This window comes from Rhamphochromis sp. 'chilingali', assembly GCF_963969265.1.
Source record: "Rhamphochromis sp. 'chilingali' genome assembly, chromosome: 2".
NCBI lineage: Eukaryota > Metazoa > Chordata > Actinopteri > Cichliformes > Cichlidae > Rhamphochromis > Rhamphochromis sp. 'chilingali'.
In genome coordinates, this window is record NC_137930.1 from 68,671,911 (window position 1) to 68,693,354 (window position 21,444).

At 43.1% G+C, this 21,444-nt stretch overlaps 4 protein-coding genes across 4 annotated transcripts; 1 reads left to right on the forward strand and 3 right to left on the reverse strand.

Annotated features, from left to right (window-relative positions):
* Window positions 1–5,566: 5,566 nt before the first annotated feature.
* steep1 (STING1 ER exit protein 1) lies at window positions 5,567–6,740 on the reverse strand. The gene has a single exon (XM_080874627.1). The coding sequence runs from the start codon at window positions 6,621–6,623 to the stop codon at window positions 5,946–5,948; it is 678 nt and encodes a 225-aa protein (XP_080730753.1). The 5' UTR covers window positions 6,624–6,740; the 3' UTR covers window positions 5,567–5,945.
* An 850-nt stretch (window positions 6,741–7,590) lies between these two features.
* Window positions 7,591–8,357, reverse strand: mt2 (metallothionein 2). Its single transcript, XM_080875298.1, has 3 exons — window positions 8,220–8,357; window positions 8,063–8,128; window positions 7,591–7,824 (listed from the first exon to the last, which is right to left on the reverse strand). Exons 1-3 carry the CDS (start codon window positions 8,242–8,244, stop codon window positions 7,733–7,735), a joined length of 183 nt encoding a protein of 60 aa, XP_080731424.1. The 5' UTR covers window positions 8,245–8,357; the 3' UTR covers window positions 7,591–7,732.
* A 4,033-nt stretch (window positions 8,358–12,390) lies between these two features.
* Window positions 12,391–18,853, forward strand: LOC308391769 (lathosterol oxidase-like). The gene is made up of 5 exons (XM_080874511.1): window positions 12,391–13,779; window positions 13,870–14,002; window positions 16,870–16,970; window positions 17,326–17,454; window positions 17,908–18,853. The coding sequence occupies exons 1-5, from the start codon at window positions 13,519–13,521 to the stop codon at window positions 18,175–18,177; spliced, it is 894 nt and encodes a 297-aa protein (XP_080730637.1). The 5' UTR covers window positions 12,391–13,518; the 3' UTR covers window positions 18,178–18,853.
* On the reverse strand, window positions 18,812–20,145 carry anapc13 (anaphase promoting complex subunit 13). The gene is made up of 2 exons (XM_080874515.1): window positions 19,939–20,145; window positions 18,812–19,013 (listed from the first exon to the last, which is right to left on the reverse strand). The coding sequence occupies exons 1-2, from the start codon at window positions 20,035–20,037 to the stop codon at window positions 18,888–18,890; spliced, it is 225 nt and encodes a 74-aa protein (XP_080730641.1). The 5' UTR covers window positions 20,038–20,145; the 3' UTR covers window positions 18,812–18,887.
* Window positions 20,146–21,444: the final 1,299 nt, after the last annotated feature.

Genomic DNA, 21,444 nt, shown 5'->3' on the forward strand with positions numbered 1-21,444 from the left:
ATTTGGAAGGTTGCTTTAGCCTGTGTGAAAAATATCCTTGGGCAAGATACTAACCCCAAGCTGCTTGCATGAATGTGATAGAATTTGTGTAGGAGAAGGATAGAAAAAGAGTACATGAACAGTGTATGAATGGGTGAATGAGGCAATATGTGTAAAGTGCTATGAGTACTCAGTTAGAAAGGTGCTATATAAGAACCAGTCTATTCATATGGAGTTGAACTACCTCTATGTGGGCATAGAGGCAGGTAGACTTTTGCTCATAGAGTCATGTTGACAAGTTTCAGTCATTTGCTGCAGCAGCAGTCCTTTATCAAATAAAAAATAACAAGACACGCAGTTGAAACCTCAGTTAAGATATCTCATGAATTCGATGTGCAGTTAAACGTTTGTACAGTGACAGAAAGCAAAGTGTCACTGGTCCAGCTCACTTAAAGGCTACATGTGACCCATTGTGTAAAATTAAATTGTTATCCCTGTCTTACATAGTCTCAAGATTCAGCTGTTGTCTGTGGGGAACAGGCATACATTTAAACTCTATTGACATCATTTGATTTTTATTTATCTCAATTTTGCTGCTGCCTTGGGACAAAACCACTGGCTTCAGGTTAAATCACAAAGATCAGATGGGTGATCCACACCTGCTTCCAAGCTGCAGTCTGTGGCTTCATCAGGAGAAATCTGGTCATGTGGCGCACAGTCGCCTTGAGCTACTTTGTTATATAATACAATATGTATGATCCTATTATACAACAAAAAGCAGACACAGAAAGTGAGGCACAGGGATTGCATTACTCTTGAATACAAAAGTACAGAAATCTGGAAGCTATGCCGAGTCTTCCGCTGGTCCCAGGGATCATCAGTTAACCTCGTGACTGGAAAAACTCACATGTGAGAGAGAAAAACAACCAGTGAGGACAAATGAAAAAAGACCCAGTTCACATTGATCAGTGACAAAGATCACAGTAAGCATAAAAATGATAAGCATACTGTGTTGGATCTCAGTAACAACAGTTTGTACCACAGAAGAAAAGTGCAAATGTAGCCAAGTTATTGGTTTTAGTTGTGTCTCCAATTTATTTTGAAGCTGTTTGTTTTCATTACCATCAGCATCCAAAGCCACAAATACTTTGGCTCTTCTGTCAGTGACGTTGAGATCCAGTCCAGGCGACTCATTGTTCTCCTAATTTGTCTTGTATTTTGTGGCCTACATTGAGTCTGGTGTGCTGGTCGGACACTGCCCCAGTTATTCTATCTTCTCATTAATCACAGGATCTTTTTTTAGCATTTGGGCTCCTCAACAGTTCAAGGCCTCGTTTGTTGTCAGTTTACCACCTGAATCGTGGAGCCATGGTGTATTAACAAGCTGCTTCATAAGACACGAACCATCATTGGTCAGAATCTGGAGGCGTGTCAGTCAGTAAGAGACAGAAGTCACCAAACTTTACACCAGGGGTAGGCAACCCCAGGCCTCGAGTGCCGGTGTCCTGGAGGTTTTAGATGTGTCCATGATTCATCACAGCTGATTTAAAGGGCTAAATGACTCCTCAGCATTTCTTGAAGTTCTCCAGAGGCCTGGTAATGAACTAATCATTTGATTCAGGTGTGTTGACCCAGGGTGCGATCTAAAACCTGCAGGACACCGGCACTGGAGGCCTGGAGTTCCCCACCCCTGCTTTACACGCTCCACACCACACAGACAGCAGAGCCTTTCTGTGACAGGTCCACAGACCTGCTCCATATTTATATTTCTGTATTTTTGAATGCAGTCTGCATGTCTTTATTGCCCAGTGTCAGTCTTACTTTTCTTTATACCTTGTATTTATTTTCTTTTTATCCTGTTTTATAAATAAAGATCTGTCAGCTTATGGCCTTCCCCATGTGCCTGTGGAACTTTAATTTAACTCTGTTATTTATTTTTTTATCCTACTGCTGCAACACAATCATTTCCTCTGTGGGATCAGATATTTAAGGAACTCTCCTGAAGAGTTTGGAAGAATGCTCTAATCCAGGGGTGGGGAACTCCAGGCCTCGAGGGCCGGTGTCCTGCAGGTTTTAGATCTCACCCTGGGTCAACACACCCGAATCACATGATTAGTTCATTACCAGCCTCTGGAGAACTTCAAGACATGCTGAGGAGGCCATTTAACCATTTGAATCAGCTGTGTTGGATCAAGGACACATATGAAAGCTGCTGGACACCGGCCCTCGAGGCCTGGAGTTGGACACTCCCACAGCTTTACAGATGCTTTCTTTTGTTTTGTTTTTTTTTTTTTGTTTTTTATTAATATTTTTGGATGGACAGAAACATTAATAAATAAATATACAACTGCAATAATCATACTGTCAGTTCTCTGTCCATTTCTAAACAAACAAACAAACTAAGACAAGCAAACAAACAACACACTAACAAACAAAAAAAAAAAAAAAAAAAAAAAAAAAAAAAAAAAAAAATTACATAAATAAATAAATAAATAAAATAAATAAAACCCAGGAGAAACAAAATAATACACCGCCTCCTGGAAAACATCAGCAAAAACAAAAACGAATAAGGGTAAAACCCCCTGGTGCAAAAAAAAAAAAAAAAAAAAAAGGCAACAACCAAAATACCAATGACACATGAAATATCCCTCTAAGAGACCATTTATCATAATGTCTAAGAGACATTGTCAATGTACCGCAAAAAGGGACCCCAGACCTGCTCAAAAATATCTTCTCTTCCCTTCATTCTATACATAACCCGTTCATATGATGCCATCCTAGACATTTGTTCGGTCCATTCCTTGAAAGAACAGGGGCTGGATGACTTCCAATGCCTAAGAATTACCCTGCAACCAGTTATAAAAGCCAGACGCATCCACAATCTCTGTTTTTTTGAGAGAATGTTATCGTCAGGTAGTAGGCCCAGGACGCATATAGCTGGAGATTTAGAAAGATTAAGTTTAAAAATATCATTGACCAAGTTGATGATCCCATCCCACAAATAATCATTTTTCCGACATGTATACAACATATGAACTAGAGTCCCGACTTCCTGCTGACATTTCCAACAAATGTCCTTATCTACGAGCTTCAACCTGACTAATTTACTGGGTGTCCAATAGTTTCTGTGAAGCAACTTGTACTGGATAAGTTGAGACTGTGTTTCAGGTGAGCAAACATACCATGATGAGATCAGCATCTTCCAACTGTCCTCTGAGATCTGGATACCCAGATCTTTCTCCCAACACCGCCTCAGTCCCCCCAAACTGGGAGCATGTGCCTCTCTGAAGCTCCCATAAAATTTAGATGCCCTGATTCTGTTATTGTCAGGGGTTGCAAACATCTTCTGAACACTAGATGGAGGGTCTAGATTATTTTTCAAAATGGCTTTAATACAATGTCTTATTTGAAAAAACCTCCAAATTTCCCTTGGATCCAAATTGAATTCTCGTCTGATTTCTGCAAACGATTTCATGCCAGTCTGCCCAAATAGGTCCCCCATCTGATTAATACCTGTCCTAGCCCAGGCCTCCCACCAGACCGGTTTCTTCCCTATTAATACCTTCTTATTATACCAAATAGAGGCTCTAGCGGTGAGATAAGGGCTGCTGTTGGTATATTGGTGAGCTCTAAGCCAGGTCTCTTGCATGAAAGACAGTACTGGATCTTTAAACGGTACTGGCCTACCCTTCTGAGTAAGGAAGGCCTCTAAAGACGAAGGGGCCACAAGACTTTCCTCAATCCCAACCCATGATGGCTTATCAGTAGAGGAATTATGTATCTTAACTAACTGAGAGAGGGAGAAAGCGTAATGATACCAGACCATCTTAGACAATGCCAACCCACCACTCTCTTTAGCAGCATATAATTTAGACCGATTGAACAATGGCTTTTTACCTGCCCACACAAAACCCTCTACACATGTATTATAAAGCTTTAGCAAATTATGTGGGACTGCTATCGGTAACATGTGAAGAAAGTACTGAAGTTTAGGGGCAATAATCATCTTCACCAAATTAATTCTGCCCAAAAGGGACAGATTTATTTTAACCCAATTCTGCAACAGCGAACGGATGTTTTGAATCACTGGGGAAATATTTACTTTCATTATGTTGTCTAAACCAGGGGTCAATTTAATCCCCAAATAAGTCAGACCCTCGGGCTTCCACTTGAAATGCCATGAACTCCTCATAACGGGCGGACACAATTTAGAAATAGGCATAGCTTCAGACTTAGACCAATTTATAGTGTATCCAGAGATTACAGAGAAAGAATCAATAATTGAGGAAATTGCAGGAACGGCCTGTTCTGGGTTAGTTGAAATCAGTAAAATATCATCTGCATACAAAAAAGTTTTATGTTCTTCTTGACCCAAATCCACCCCTCTAATTTTCTTACATTCACGTAAAGCTATGGCTAAAGGCTCCAAAAACAGAGCAAAAATGAGAGGTGATAAGGGTGAACCTTGTCTAGTACCCCGACTTAACGAAAATGAGGGTGACATTATCCCATTGGTAATAACTGTAGCCATTGGATCTGTGTATACCACCTGAATCCACTGCCTAAAAAAGGGACCGAAACCAAATCTCTTCAAGGTATGAAACAGAAAAGGATACTCAACTTTATCAAAAGCTTTCTCTGCATCCAAAGAGAAGGCAACGACAGGGTCTAGCTTAGTCCTGCTCTTCCAGAGTATATGCAATAACCTACGTAGATTATCCGCAGAGCTTCTATTTTTCACAAAACCGACCTGTTCCCTATGCACCAAATACGGAAGAACTTTTTCAAGCCTAAAAGCTAATATCTTAGAAATAATTTTTTCATCCACATTAATTAATGAAATTGGGCGATAATTCCCACAATGCTGTGGGTCTTTCCCTTTTTTATGTAATAACGTGATCACTGCCGATCGCATACTAAACGGTAGTCTCCCTCTTTGAAACGCATCTTGATATACCGACAGTAGTCTTGGAGCTAGTTCGTCCACAAACACCTTATAAAAATCTGATGGAAATCCATCATTACCTGGAGATTTACCCACTCTAAGGCTGCCGATTGCCTGCTTAACTTCAATTAATGTAATCTTACCTTCTAATATACTTCTTTGATCTTCCGACAGGCTGGGAATTTTAATAGAAGAGAAGAAATCTGACAGCCTCTGTTCCTCCACCAGTCCATTAGAAGTGTACAGCTCCTGATAATATTTAGTAAAAATATCATTTATTTCTTTTTTACTAGTAGTCAACTTATTATTATTACTAGAATCAAAAATAGATGGACAGATGCTTTCTTTTGAACTATGCACTGATAACAAGTTGGATAATCATCATATTTGACCTAGACTGACTACAAAGATTTTCCCAGATTCTTGGCAATGTTGTTCCTAAATGTTTCACCCATTCTGAACACACAAGTCTGAGAGTAGTGAACCCTCTTCTCTATCTTCAGTCTCTCTGGAATGACCTCTTTTTGTGCCTAATCATGTTACTAACCTGCTGCCAGGTCCAACCTGAAAAGTTTCACTGGCTCAAATAAAAATGAGCGAAAGAAAATAATACAATAAAAAAACTAACGATGTTTGTTCTGATGTGTTTGTAGCTTTAAAATTACATTTAATTAAATATTTGGTTTGAATTATACACAACTCAAAACTGATGGTGACAACTTTACCTACAGGCTTCCGTTCATTGAGCTGTTGCTAATAAAGTTTTCCCCCTCGTGTGGGCTGACTCTTTCAAACAGCCGAAGCCTTCTGTGAGGTTTAAAGCACTCTGCTGGTGATAACGACAACAACAAAACACTTTTTAAAAAATACCAACAACAAAAAATGTTTATTTTGTCTTTTCCTGTATGTACAAAACATTATGACAAACTAATTTAAAGGCCAGATCACATTCTTATGATACGACCGCTACACTCATCAGTCCTGTACACCGAGTCCCAGGCAGAGTCTCCTCAGACTCCAACTATTTGAACTGATTATCAATGAGAGTGCCCTTCATCTTGGCCTTCTTGGCCTCCAGCTCAGCCAGCTCCTGCAGCCTCCTCTTGCTCATGCCCTTCCTCTCCAGCTGCTTCTCGATCACTTTGGCATTCTGGGCATAGGAGTCCGCCACCTCCCTGGCCTCGATCTCCTCCTCCTCCTCGTCGATGGTGGAGACGGTGACGGAGCTGAACTTGCCCATGTCTTTGGTCCGCTTAGTCATCATCACTCGGACTTTCTTGGGAGCCTCGGGCTGCTTCTGGCTGTAGACGCTGGTGTTGCCGAAGCCCTGCCCGAACTTGACCACGGCCCCGTCCACGATGAAGGTGGCCGGGTTGTTCTTCTCCTGGTGCTGGTAGAAGAGCAGCAGGCCGCATTTGCCGCACTTCTTGCGGTACTGCCTCTCGATACCCTCGGCTCTCTTGATGTACGTGTTTTCGTCCTCCTCCACGTTGCAGAACTTGTGAGCGTGTTTGGCGGCGTCGATCACCCGGGCTTTGTCCCGGGGTCTCATGGGCAGCTTCTCCAGCTGGCAGTCCAGGACCAGAACCATCTGGCCGCACAGGCAGTAGTAGACGTGGAGGGGCTTCTCTCCGTCGTCGTACTCCTCCCGGTCTCTGGTGTCCGAGCACACGACGCTCCTGGAAACCACCTTCGGCATGTTCACACGCGTGGGTGTATTTTACTACCAGGACGGGATCAGAAACACCGCTACAGCCAAACTTGCCCAGAAAATAGAAACAACGCAATAGTTCCTGTGTGCACCGACGATATTGTTCCCGCGAGAAACCCAAGTGCCGAATATTTGTTCCGCCTTCACAGATCGTTCCGCGAAACTCAAAATAAATAATTTTATTACAACCCCAAACCAAGAAATACAACTTTATTACAGATTAAACGTATGTATGTATGTAACACTACCTCACAACAATAGTGCTCTTTGCAAGCACCTCCAGGGCAGGTGTCCTGCAGGTTTCAGATCTCACCCTGGGTCAACACACCTGAATCAAATGTTCAGTTCATTACCAGGCCTCACGTTGTGGGGGTCATTTAAGTCAGCTGTGTTGGATCAAGGACATCTAAAACCTGCAGGACACCGGTCCACCCTTGGGCTACAGTAACAGAGCAGAGGAGGATCCTCTTTGAGCCAGCACGTAACAGGCCATGATTGGAGGTGAGGGGAAAGACAAAGGATCAAGAGCCTGCAAAAAGGATATTACGTATTTGCCCCCACCCCATTCAACTAGGCAAACGGGCTAATAAGTTTAAATTCCATTTCTGGTTAAACGGGGCAGACATTTTCAGTCTGCTGGCTCACAGCCACGTGTAACAGTTCTGGACTAATTTTATAGCAGCTTTTGTTCAGTTCAAGTTACAACTTCAGTTTTCCAAATGCTAATACGCCAGCTAATGCATTTGGACTTCCAACTTTAGATTGGAGAACAGTTTCTTTGCATCCCTGCAAGAGCCTTTTAAGTGGGCCACACAGTTTAGTAGCAATCATGAGTCAATTTAACTTTAGTCCTTATTCCAAGATGAAGATTCCAGCATTACACAAAGTACCACAGAGCGTGACCCGAGTGAAATGATGCACTGACATCAGCTGAATTAATACACCAGACAGGTCATAGCGTCAATAAACATGTTTATTTCAGACACCCAAAGACAAGTACAAAATCATCCGTCACCATTTCGTGGACGTGTAAATTTATGATTAGTGGCAAATAAATGACTCCATAATTTCAGCAGAGAGCTGATGCTGCAGACTCCTCACTGGCAGCAGCTGGTGTCGCACGTCTTCCCTTTGCACACGCAGCCAGAGGCGCATTTGCTGCAGCCGGATGGGCAGCAGTCGCAGCAGCCTGCAGTGACAGACATCATTACTGACAGAACACAAAGAAAACTACAGATCTCACTAAAGCAATTCGAGCCGCTGCGCATTTTGTTTTTTTTAATGGCATCAAATGCGGAATTTTGAAGAAATGGCGCATGACTATAAGACACAATCTTCACACTATGCATGTTGGGAAGATAAACAGGAGCGTAACATTAACAGGTCGACAGATTACTGTTTGCTGTGCTGTGAGGTGTTAGACTTACTCTTCTTACAGCTCTTGCATGAGCACTTTGTGCACGTGCAGGATCCTCCGCAGTTGCAGGTTCCAGCTGCACATAAAAGTCAGTTGAGTTTCATGTGGTCCGCTGGTAACAAGCAGCGCATTAAATAGCCTTGTTAAACAGCGGCAGGAATACTCACTCTTGGCGCACTCGCAGGGGTCCATTTCTCAGTTGATGGCTCGTTCAGAGTGATGCTGGCGTTGCTCTCGTGTCTTCGGGACTTGAGTGAATGTTGTGAATGACGGTGTAGGAGTGGCTGTTTTATAGCGTCCTGGGAACAACAGAGCCGAGTGCAAAACACGCCTGTCAAGCTACACGCAATCACGTGGTTAATGATTACAAAGAGGTTTGTGCACACGGCATGGTCCAACCTTTCAGCAGCGGGAACAGAGAGATCCTCATAGCCAGATCTATGGCCTGCTGCCTGAACATTATATAAGAATGTCAACTCCTGGAGAAATTCAAGCATGCAATTAATTCATGTATTTAAACAGAGGAGAACATCTTCAGGCTACACGGAGATGTGAACACACGGTCACAAACGCTCACCAACACTGATTCATGTAGAATGGGCTACATGAAGTGCGGGTCTCCAATCAGAACGTCTTAGTTTTATATGGATGGAAGTGACTCTCATATTAACCATTTGGAGCTAATATGAGAGGATGTTGGGTGGATGGGCGCACGAATGATCACCAACACTATTATTTTAAAAATTACAAAAAAACTCTTCAGCATCTGCGAAGATTCTTCACAGAAAACATTTCCGTTCAGTATTTTCATAACAAACTTAACCTCATACTTGATTAATTGAAACTAATACACTCTATGCCGGTATTATTTTGACAGTGCGATCATTTCATGGGAGTAAACATCCACATTAAATATCCTAAATCCAAATCTAACCGCTCATTAAAAAAAATAATAACACATGTAATATATCGTGTGACTCCTCAGTTTTGCTCATTTTTTTTTATAATAAAAATAATATAGTCATCATGTTGTTGAACAACTGCAGCGGAGAACACGGGGTGTTTCTGGCGCTGTGCACACGGTGCAAACCAGCTGGCGTCTGTCTGCCGTCGGTGTCGAGCTGCACCCGGCCGCTCGTGAGCAAACCGAAGCAAACAGGCTATTGTAATATGCTGCGTTCACGTACCGTGTGCTATCGGAAATACCGGATTCAGCAGCGAGCCGTGTGCATATGGCACGTGAGACGTCGCGTCTCCCCACAGAGGACAGAGAAAATTGTTGTGCATTGTTGTTACACAATATATATTTTTTTAATAATAGCAGTCTTACAAGAAATTAAACACCAAAATCGCACAACGCATAAAATATCCGTGGGGAAACATCGGTGCGCAACAATAAAGAATCAAACAGAATAGGCGAGCTTTAAAAGAAGTGCTTTGTCGGTATGTGTGAGTACAATAGAACAGAACAAAATTAATCTCGGCTTCCGTAATCCTGGATGCTTCGCACTTGGTTGCTTAGTTTTTTATGTCTATTTGTCTATAAAGACGATCTGTATTTACAATTCTTAGGTTTTCCATGACGGGAGCGTGAAGGCAGCATCATTCACTGCACTCGACACAGTCACTGGAGTGTTTGTCCATTAACATGTAGTTTCTAGAAAGAGTGTGTCAGCCGATGTAAACCGCAGGGAGCGACGAGCGAAACGAGCTTTAGAGATGAGTGCTACTCTTCTTAGCGAAGCAGCTGAAAATGGCAATTATGAGGGGAAAAATCGGTCATAATATAATAATACTGCAATTAGATTCAGTCCATCCATTTCCTATCGTTCATCCAGGGTTGGGGAGGGGGCAGAGTACTCCGGTCTGCTAACACAGACCTACAAATCAAGAAGAAGAAGACACTTTAAATAACTCAATTACCTGAGCTGACTGTCCAAAAACATTGGTGAAAACAGAGAGGGGAACTACTGTGCTTTCCCCCGTTTCTTTTTGTTTTCTTGGACTCTAGTGGAGTCCCAGCTATGTTCACACAACCTTCTGTGCCTGCACAACTTTTCATTTAGAGTCATCAGACCAAAATGTCTCTGGGGACAGAGGACACTTTATAGGACTTGGAACAAATTGAATGCTTCTGTCTGGGATGCAGTGTTACATGTTGGTGCAGTGATTAGCAGCAAAGTCCAAACACAGGTTTGTTGGTTTAACTGGTGATTCTAAACTGGTCACTGTGTGATTGTGAGGATGAATGACGTTGTTGGGTCTGTGTTTCCACAAGCCCGGCTAGTTTAGAGACTTATTCATCATGAAGAAAACAAGACACAACAGAACATCTTCAAGCGGTTTTTCACTCGCTAACGAGGGACGCTTTGGTCAAGAACCAGCTCTTGGAGCCCACGCTCCTGTCTCCAGCCCAAAATCCTTCCAAGAGCAGCTTCCCTCACAGCTATTTATTGACAAACTGTTACAATACACATCACAGCACAAGCACCTCCCTCTGTAAAACCCCCTTCTAAGACAAGGCACTATATGTGTGTATGTGTAAGCACGTATATGCATGTGCAAGAATGTGTGTGTGTGTGTGTGTGTGTGTGTGTGTGTGTGTGTGTGTGTGTGTGTGTGTGTGTGTGTGTGACCTCCTGCTGACCAAAAGGGTCATAAAAGCAGGAAGCTTACAACAGAAGCTTCTTCTACAATAAAACCTCCCCCAGCACAGAGTGGCTGGAGAGGTGGTCAGGATCAAAGGAATGTCTTGAACTCAGACTTACAAATTTAAGAAGCCCAATGACAACATTCAACAATTAGACTTAACAGACGTCCTTCTCTCTCCCAGGACCCCAAGACTACGCCATGCTGGGTCATACATGTTTTGTTAACCCTTAAATGAAACACTGCCACTGAAAAACACGTTTGCATTATTTACGGTTTAAAAATGTCAGTGCAGCAGTGCAGTGTTTCAGCCACTGTCTGAAACAAGCTGTTATAACTCCGCCTCTGTTTGGCCTACGTCCTTTTGATTGGCTGCTTCTTACAAGCAGAAGTTTTGAACAGCTGCTTTTAGGGATTTTTGTTCTCCTAGCCACAGCTGTGTGACTGAGATCACACCATCAATATAGTCATGTCATCAAAATAAGGCCATCCCCTCACTGAAACATGATGTGGTAAATGGCCTGTATTTGTATAGCGCTTTTCTAGTCCTTAAGGACCCCAAAGCGCTTCACACTACATCCAGTCATCCACCCATTCACACACACATTCACACACTGGTGATGGCAGCTACATTGCAGCCACAGCCACCCTGGGGCGCACTGACAGAGGCGAGGCTGCCGGACACAGGTGCCACCGGGCCCTCTGACCACCACCAGTAGACAAACATGGGGTTAGTATCTTGCCCAAGGATATTTGGCATGTAGTCAGGAGGCAGCCTGGGATCCACTGACCTTCTGATTAGTGGCTGACCTGCTCTGCCACCCCCGCCACATGATATAGAGCCAGGAGCAGAACATTTTCATTATTTGAAATTTTAGCCATGTTTTATGAAAAGCCAGCATTTTAACAGCAAACGTGACACAAAGTAAAACAAGAGAGAAGAAAAAAGCTCCACCTTACATGTAAATAACCTGTCATACATCCTTTATGAATACACTGCTTGGATAAATATGCAGTAGTTCCTGTTTTTGTACATGATTCATTTTGGACCCTGGATGTGAGAACTGTCCATTACTCCCTGAAGGTGCTGTTTCAGTCCGGGAGCGCTAGAGGGAGACAGTTACACGTGTATCTACTGGTGGACAAGAATGCATAATATGAAACAACTCAGCTGCAAGTGCAAGTAACTGGTGTTAAAATATTTAAAGGCAGATACCAACAACCCAAATTCAAATGGCACAGGTGGCCTTACGTGCTCTATTTGAACTAGAATGCCTGACTTAATGTGATGGACACACGTTAACGAGCAGTTGTAGGAGAGGAAAGTGTGGAAGTGGCATAACAACATCCCCTGTCCTGGTCAGAGCCTCTTTGCAAGTGTTGCTCTGCTCATTCTGAGAAGTGATTACGCTGTCTTAAATTTCATACTCAGTGACTGTCTGCATGTTCTGTCCACCAAGATGTGTGTTTATGTCAAAGGTCAGTAATGCCGACAGACAGACTATACTTTACACTGATGGGATATTCTAACAAAGTGTTAGGCATGCTCCCAGCAAGACTCGCTTCTCTTAACTCTGTGTGTGTGTGTGTGTGTACAGGGCAGACAGCTGAGCTGCTATATTTGATCCTTCCAAGCCCAGCATGGGACAGGGTACATCCACTACACACACGCAAAAATGACATGCTGACCATTGCAAGGGATTTTATTTTGCATTAAAACTGAGATAATACAGCTGAGTTGCTACAATGCACTTTTCACAACTGTGTAGAATATATATATAATATTTAATTCAATGAGCACAGATATTGTGAGAAAATGGTGTCAGCTGAGGAGCGCTCCTGCCGCTGAGCTCTGAGTTATTTGCTGAGCATGCTGGGATCTTGTTCCACCTGGACAGGCATCCACTGAGCACACGGTGTCAACTACCTCGCAAAAAAAAAAGAAAAAAGAAAGAAAACCGGAGCTTCTCTTGCAGTTTGTGGAGACGGCGGCCTATTGCACGGTAAACCCATGTTAGCAGCGGAGCAGTTTTCCGTATGGGCCACGTGTTCTCTGTTCCAGATGATCTGCTGTTGGACAGACTGTGAGAGGAGGAGTGAGCACTCATCAACTTTCTAGGAAGGTTCTTTCTAATCTGGTGACAGAGCCCATCCTCAAGCAGGTCAGTGCAGCACAAATGATGAATTCAGCAATAAACGCTTCACTAATAATAATTTTTAAATAGTAATGAGATAAAACCTGGAAAGTTGAGGTGGATTTTCTTAAACTGACCGCTGAGATGAAGCTGCAGTAGGTGCACTAAACAACGGTTTGTTTTCAGTCACTGAGTGAAGAGGGTGAGTAGGTGTGAGAAATGCTCATGATTCATGTTGAACCAAACAGATCCAGAACAGCTTTTCGATTACTATAGAAACAAGCTTGAGAGCACTTCTGTAGTCATGCAGGGACGCGGGGAGCAGGTACGTAACGAAAAAGTTCAAATAAAAGATTTAAAAGTGAACAGCTGAGTGTTTTATGCATCGGCCTCGCAGGGGCAGTGTTGGATTTTGTACCAGCACAAACTTATATTTCACTGTCTTATTATTGTTGCTCCTTTTGCAGTATTTCATGCACTTAAATGTGAAATGTGTACATGTGCTCTCTGACAGAGCAGCAATGATACAGATTATCCAGTTTCAAAGCTCTGGCTGAAGCAGCCCTGAGTGTGTGCCGTGCACACCACAGAGCTTAGGCTATTCAATTCTCGCTAAAACATAATAACGTTTCCACTCCACCTAATTTTAGCAAAGCGGGCTGTGATTGGTTTGCTTTCTCTCATGTATGCTAAGAGCACTACGGGACATCATTTACTGTCTTCACAGGCTGCCATGGATCATGTGCTGGACATAGCTGACTGTTACTTCTTCACTCCTTACATTTACCCGGTCTCATGGCCTGAGAGCTGGGCTGTGCGCCAGATTATCAGCCTGTGGGTGGTAACCAACGTGGGAGCTCTGCTGGTTTACCTGGTTTTTGGTGCTCTTAATTTCTACTATGTGTTTGACCATGTGCTCATGAAGCATCCGCAGTTTATTGAGGTAGGCCAGTGGATGGATAGCCAGCTTTGGTACCATTTCCAAACCAAGGTTGTCCTAAACCCCAACTTTGTGCATTTGCTTCACTAACAGCATCAAGTAAGAAAGGAGATCCAGCTGGGAACAGTCTCCATCTTCTGGATGAGTTTTCCCACCGTGGTGCTTTTCTTCTGGGAAGTCAGAGGACACAGCAAACTTCATGACAGCGTCAGTGAAAACTCCCTGGGTGAGAAAACGGTTATTTACATATTATAGCACACGATTCATGTTCGCTCCAGTTAATGTAAAACTAAAAATGAGATTCTCCAAGTGAGCCTACTGTATTTAATGAATGTACTGTTAAAATGCTTATATATGGCTAAAGGCTCAAATCAGAATACTTTATTGATCCCTGGGGGAAATTATTTTTCATTACAGTGCTCCATTATAAACAAACAGTAAAAAAGACAGACAATACACAAGAATAGCACAATATATGCAGGCATATATATCAGGGCTCTAGACTAACCTCTTGCCATGGGCGCACCGGTACGCCTAACTTTAAAAATTTAGGCGCATCGGCACAAAAGTTAGGCGCACTCAAATTTTTCAACCGCATCGCTTAACACCGCAGTTTTACATGTGCACTTTCTTTGGGGGGGAGTCCATACAGACAATATTCATTTCTAAATTATTAACTAACAAACTTGTGCTTAAAGTGCTTTGTCAATATTGTAGAAAATGTTAAACTTAATCATCATCTCGGCTCCTCTGACGACCTGTTTGCTGCTGTCTGGTGCTGACAGGCAGTGTTAGAGGGGACACTCGGGCATTTATTGCAGCATATAATGTGTTTTCTGGACACACTGCTGCTTTTTCAGCATTCAAAGATTGATGACACCGTGTCAGAGCTGGCTATGAATTTCAGACGGATCAGGCCTTAACTTAACAAAAAAGTTATCAATAGTTCTTTTCATCTTTTCTTATTACAGCTACATCCACTCTGTCGGGCCCAGGCTGCTCACTAGGGCTGGGTATCATCACTGATTTCTATAATCCATTCGATTCTGGTTCTCAAAGTCCTGATTCGATTCAACTTAGCCTCAGACAGTCAGAAATATTATAATTCTGATCATTTATCAGCACTGATACACATGAGACCATTAACACCATAATTCCCTCCACACTCACCACCAAGCTGGAGCATCTGGGACTCAGCTCATCTATGTGTCAGTGGATCTCCAACTTCCTAACTGGCAGACCACAGGCAGTAAGGATGGGCGGACATGTCTCAGCCTCCACCACTCTCAGCACTGGAGCCCCCCAGGGGTGTGTTCTGAGCCCCCTGCTGTACTCTTTGTACACATATGACTGCGTGGCCACTACCAGCTCCACCACCATCATCAAGTTTGCTGACGACACCGTCGTGGTGGGCCTGATCTCTGATAACAACGAGACGGCCTACCTGAAGGAGATTAGGAATCTGGAGAACTGGTGCCAGAGGAACAACCTCCTTCTAAACGTCAGTAAGACAAAGGAGCTGATAGTGGACTTCAGCACTAAGCAGGAGAGGAACTACCAGACCCCCGTCATCAACGAGTGCCCAGTGGAGAGAGTGGACAGCTTCAAATACCTCGGAGTTCACATCACGCAGGACCTGTCATGGTCCTGTCACATCAACACCGTGGTGAAAAAGGCCCGACAGCGTCTCTACCACCTCAGACGCTTGAGAGACTTCCAACTGCCCTCCAAGGTGCTCAGGAACTTTTACTCGTGCACCATAGAGAGCATCCTGGTGGGAAACATCTTAACCTGGTTCGGGAACAGCACCATGCAGGACAGACGAGCTCTACAGAGGGTTGTGCGGTCAGCTGAGCGCACCATCCGCTCCGAGCTCCCTGACCTGCACTCAATCTACAGCAGGCGGTGCCGGACCAAGGCCAGGAAGATGGTGAAGGACCTCAGCCATCCCAACAACAGACTGTTCTCTCTGCTGAGGTCAGGAAAGCGATTCCGCTCCCTGAAGACCAACACAGAGAGACTGAGGAGGAGCTTCTTCCCGCAGGCGATACGGTCTCTCAATCACACCACCACACAGTACTGACCCACACATATGGTTCTTACACACACACTGGACTTTCTGGACTTTGGTTTTGCACAACACTGGTCACTATATTCTTCATTTCCGGTTAATACTTGTACAGCTGCTGTTATTGTGTATATATTTATTTATATTTATATTTCTTCATACATTCTTATATAGTTCTATATTGTGTATTTTGTTGTACAGTTATTTTATTTTCAACTTTAATTTATATATTTATCTTTATCTTATTCTTCCCAGTTAAATTTACCCTTCATTCTAATTTGTGTTGTACAGTTATTTCATTTTCAACCTTAATTTATATTTTATTCCTTCCTAGTTAAATTTACCCTTTTTAATTTTTCATATTTATTTCCTATCTTATTCATAGCCTTTCCTTTTTTGTTTTCTTTAGGTCACGAGCAGTTGTCCAAGCATTTCACTACATATCGTACTGTGTATGACTGTGTACGTGACAAATAAAATTTGAATTTGAATTTGAGACTTCATCAGAATTGTGAACATCACAGCAGACGCCTTTGGGTGAAAGTAACTGAGAATAAAAACACAGAAAAACATGAGGGAGATTTTCCTGGTCTGGCTTTTTATAGCAGATAACCTGAAAAATATTCTGCAATTTTGCATAATTTTAAGAAGTTTAAATTTCTTCAGTATTGAACAGCAGAAATTAGGCTTTCTTGTCCGAGGTCATTTAAGTGAAAAAAGAAGAAGACAGCGCTGTAAACAACGGTATAGTGAGTAGATATCCCTCATATGGTCATCTCAGCTGCACAGCTGTGTTTAGCACAATCGGGTGCTTCTGTGAGGCAGCCAATCAAAAGACAGCTGCCTTAAAGTGAAGGGATGAGATTTAAAGTGCTTTTTTCAGGGAGAGGCGAGTGGCTGCACTAAGGACAAGTATGAAGTGAATGAGCGTGTCCACTTTAAGGCTGCGTGCGATTAACTCACTGAAACTAACCAACCCACAAAGAGTCTGCAAAAATGAAAACTCATGTATGTCTCTGCTCCAGGCTGGTCACGACTGTTCGTAAGCATCACTGGTTTCTTGTTCTTTACTGACATGTGTATATACTGGATTCACCGCGCCATGCACCATCAGAACATTTACAAGGTGAGCTTCAGCATCTGTACTGCCAACCTACACTTGCCCCAGGCAGTCAGTTACCTTTGTCAGTGGGTGGCTTCCTATAATAAAAGGGTCCACCTGCACCAATGAACCCATGAAACAATGATTTCATGACCTTTTGGGCTTCTCAGCACTTTTATGCTCACAGTTGTTTTTACCAAACAGGTTACAGGCTCGGTTTAGCACACAGTAAAACACCGAGCAGCCGAAGGAAACATGTAGAATATTCTTTTACTCTTATAGTTATTTTAACTCCACAGCTTTGACTTCGTTTGTCTTGTGTATCTTCTCATTAAAAGAAAATCTCAGACTTGACACCATTTGTGTTTCTCCCCCTCAGCACTTACATAAGCAGCACCATACCTTCAAGATACCAACACCGTTTGCCAGCCATGCCTTCCACCCACTCGATGGCTTCCTGCAGAGCTTACCGTACCACATCTACCCTTTCATCTTCCCTCTCCACAAGGTGCATATCATCTGCTGTTGCTAGGAAATACTGACATGCCCGATCTGAGGTCAAAGGAGGACCACGCTGTAAACCAGGGGTTGGCAACTCCAGGTCTCGAGGATCCTGCAGGTTTTAGACGTGTCCTTGATCCATAACAGCTGATTTAAATGGCTAAATGACCTCCTCAACATGTCTTGAAGTTCTCCAGAGGCCTGGTATTAAAACTAATCATGTGATTCGGGTGTGTTGACCCAGGGTGAGATCTACAACCTGCAGGACACCGGCCCCCGAGGCCTGGTGTTTGACAACCCTGCTGTAAATCAGGGCTGCATTAAGTTATTGCTATTAAACTGCAGTAAAACGTCTAAGTGACTGGACAAAGTGTATGTTGATACACTGAAACTGAGAAAGTGCACCGTTGTCTTCAAACTGTGAAATGCTTCAGCTGACATGAGTTATTTTAAACTGCAGGTGGTTTACCTCTCCCTCTTTGTCTTCGTCAACATCTGGACCATTTCCATCCATGATGGAGACTACCGCCTTCCAGGCCCGCTGATATTTCTGATTAACGGCGCTGCTCACCATGTTGATCATCACCTGTACTTCAACTACAATTACGGACAATACTTCACACTCTGGGATCGCCTGGGAGGCTCGTACCGACACCCATCGGCGCTGCTGGGGAAGGGACCCCGTGACCAGATTCGCAAGCTGACGACAGAAGCAGCACAGACACAGTGATGATGGACGCTCAGAGCAGAGAGCCATTTCTGGACATTAACAGGCTATTATGCTGCCAATGGTCTAAAGCAGAAGAAAGAGACAGCAATATGCAGATGCCCTAGCTAGATACTACCCAGGCAGAAGATGAAAATGATAAAGCATAGCAAAATAACACACTGTATGTTAGCAACAGTGTCATAGGGTTAAGTAGTACTACTGGTGTGAATGTAACGAGCACAGATTTGGTGTTACACACAACTGTAGCAGAAAACTGAAAGTTGAATCGATGTGTTTTAAGCATGTTTAAGCATAAGAGCAAACCTTTTCCCCCAATAATTTGGCTGCTTTTATAGTACAGCGACATCCAGTGGCCAGACTACCTGCAAGATAACTCTGGTATTACTGCATGGGTAAAGGTGAGATGATTTTGTTACAAACTCAGGAGACTAGATCTGTTCAAAGCCAGGGCTCCTCGTTATAACGCTGCAGAAATAAGAGCCGTGGTTTAATAAATGCACACACAAACAGGAGGACTATGTGCTCACATTTATCACAGTTTCATAAAGTATAAACAATGTTTATGTTTTACAATAAGAGTGATGGATGGTTCACCACCAAGTAAAAGGCCAATGCGCAGAGAAGATACGGCACATTTGTGTGTCAAAACCGACACAGCGCGCACCACGTCTGTGCATTTTATTTGTACAGTTCGATTCTGTGTTAGTCTTTCAGCTTCCGGTGCTCGGTGTGTTCTCATGTAGGCTCTGCAGGGCGAGGTCTGTCCACTTCATCTCTTGCTCTTTCACAGACTCTGTCGATCCCCCGTTGTCCTGCTCAGCCTCAGGCAACTCACTCTGCAACAAACCAGCATCAGAAACTGGTGATCTGCTGGGATTTTCCCACAAAACCGTAACTTGTGTTTAAGGTAACATACAAATGGGTGAAAATGTGTTGTTGACGTTAGAGATCAGAGGAGAATGTGCAGACAGTTTCAAGCTGATAGGAAGGTGAAGGCAATCCAAGCACGCAGAGCTTTGAACGCACAACACACCATGAAGCAGATGGACTACGGCGGCAGAAGACCACACAGGGTGCTGCTCCGGTCAACTAAGAACGGGAAACTAAAGCCGCAATTCACACAGGCTCATGAAACTTTGAGAACAGAAGACTGGAAAAATGTTGTTGTTTCTTGTACACGATGTGTTCACGGCACATGTAGTGCAAGTAGGAGATCTGGATCGTGGACGGCCAAATCAACAGCAACTGCGTGATGCTATCATGTCAACATGGTTCAACATCTCAGAAATGTCTCCAGCATCTTGTTGAATCTTCGCTATGACAAATCAGAGAAGTTCTGAAGGCTTTAACCCTGGCAAGGTGTATCTAATGAGTGTATATAGTAGAAAGCAGGTAAGCATGCGCATGTCATCTTCTGTAAACCGAGAACAGGACAGAGAAGTATACCAAAGCAAAATCCCCCCCAAAACCACGTGTATATTTAAGCTTATGTTCATATCCTCTCATTCTTTTCTATTTTATACTCGAACTCTGTAATATGCAACTTCTGTCGGTGCTCTGCTACTGGAAACTGAACTTCCCGGAGGAACCCACCCGAGGGATTAATAAAGCGCTAATCTAAGTCACTGGCATTAAGTAAAAAGCTGGATATTATGGAGTGTCCTCTCATAAACTGCACTGCTCGGGAACATCCTGCAAAAACATTTCTGCTTCCTGTAATCGTTGGTCCTTGTTGACGTCAACCTTAGCATTAACATTTACCAAAGGAATGGTGACGTCTTCGTACGGCAGCCTGTCTTCCCTCCAGGCATCATCGGTGAGATCCAGGACTCTCCCATCCCGTTGGATTTCACTGTCCATCCTCCCGCCGAGACACAGCCGGCTGCCAACTAGCCTCAACAGGACCCCAGATTTACGTCCGAGAACAACGCCGTTGCTGTTTGAGAAGAGCAGTCGCAGTAATTCTACGTACCCCGTTGACACGTGCTGATGACGCAGTGAATGGCGCCTTTACGTGCAGTGGAAAAATACGAATCTGACGAGTTGTACTAGCAGGAGATCCAATACAATTTCTCGAAACCACAGATTGTATATATGCAGTACATTATATGCAGTATATATGTATGTTTATGTACAGCCATTGGTCCAAATATGTGAACTTACACAAGAGCAACATTTAGACTGCTACGTGGCATTTATGCTCCACAGTATACAGCCTTGTATGCCACCTGAAGGCAAGTTTAGCCCATCAGGAGTTATTTTAGAGTATTATCTAAATGACCTGATTCACTGATCATTGGGACCCAAAAACTGTATGCAGAAAATGGTCAGTCACCATTCAAGTCCTTGCTTTGTCACAGCCCTCCCACATATTTAAAGTGACGATTAGTTGAGTTTCATGTCTCTGTCTTCTACCACATGCATGCATGCATGTGTGTCTATGGTTATTTAGTGTCCCATGGGTTGTGGTATGTTCTATATTTTGGTGAGCAACACATACCGTCACTCTTTCTCCATTGATCATTTTGCACTTAAGATCATGCAATATCAAACAGTGACCACACACTGTGGTTTCTTTTGGTTTCTTGTTATTGTTGTTTTTTATGTCTTCCTTTATTTGACCGCCAGACTGCCTGATTTTTATCTCTGACAGCAAAGCAAAAAAACCTGCTTTTCACATCTAATCTGTATTTTTCTTCTTCTCAGTCTTCTAATCAGGCCTCTTTATGTTGTGATATAACTTGGTTTACTCTGATTAGTGTTTGCTTGTGAGACTGTCCAGAGCATGTCTGAGAGGAGGCAGGCAGCAGCATTACATCTGACATATGAGACTCTTGTATGAGTTCAGGGAGATGTTTGAAGAGAGGAATAAGGTGGTGCTGTGTTTAAGGTACCTGATGGAAAATAGTGCTCCTACTTGAATGTTAATTATTAGTATAGCGAGCTGGGGGATACTATTAAATATTTTAAGGTAGATTTGAACCAAAGTTCGGAAATATAGGCAAGTTATTACGTTTTTTTGGGTTTGTTTTTGTTTTTGCCAGGGCCAATATCTGTCAGTAGCTGTAATTATTTCTTTAAACTATGTCCAGCTGCTGATGACAGAGTGTTCTGAAGGAAGGAAGGTTCAGGGCTGAAGCAATCAGCATCATGGGCTCATCCGGTTAGAATAAGAAAAAGCAGCCATCTAATTCAGAATTATTCTCAGGGTTCTCCTTTTATTCTCAAATAAATAAGGCAAAGAAGGAAGGAAACAAAGACACACAT

Bases quoted from the DNA above. Each gene is read 5' to 3' on its own strand.
- steep1 (XM_080874627.1), bottom strand. From the start codon at position 6,623: ATGCCGAAGGTGGTTTCCAGGAGCGTCGTGTGCTCGGACACCAGAGAC.
- mt2 (XM_080875298.1), bottom strand. From the start codon at position 8,244: ATGGACCCCTGCGAGTGCGCCAAGA. The intron at 8,129-8,219 runs GTGAGTATTCCT...TTTTATGTGCAG, and splicing joins CCCCTGCGAGTGCGCCAAGA to CTGGAACCTGCAACTGCGGA. The intron at 7,825-8,062 runs GTAAGTCTAACA...CTGTCACTGCAG, and splicing joins ATGCAAGAGCTGTAAGAAGA to GCTGCTGCGACTGCTGCCCA.
- LOC308391769 (XM_080874511.1), top strand. From the start codon at position 13,519: ATGTATGCTAAGAGCACTACGGGACATCATTTACTGTCTTCACAGGCT. The intron at 16,971-17,325 runs GTGAGCTTCAGC...TCTCCCCCTCAG, and splicing joins ACCATCAGAACATTTACAAG to CACTTACATAAGCAGCACCA. The intron at 17,455-17,907 runs GTGCATATCATC...TTTAAACTGCAG, and splicing joins TCATCTTCCCTCTCCACAAG to GTGGTTTACCTCTCCCTCTT.
- anapc13 (XM_080874515.1), bottom strand. From the start codon at position 20,037: ATGGACAGTGAAATCCAACGGGATGGGAGAGTCCTGGATCTCACCGAT. The intron at 19,014-19,938 runs GTAAATGTTAAT...GGTTTGTTGCAG, and splicing joins AAGACGTCACCATTCCTTTG to AGTGAGTTGCCTGAGGCTGA.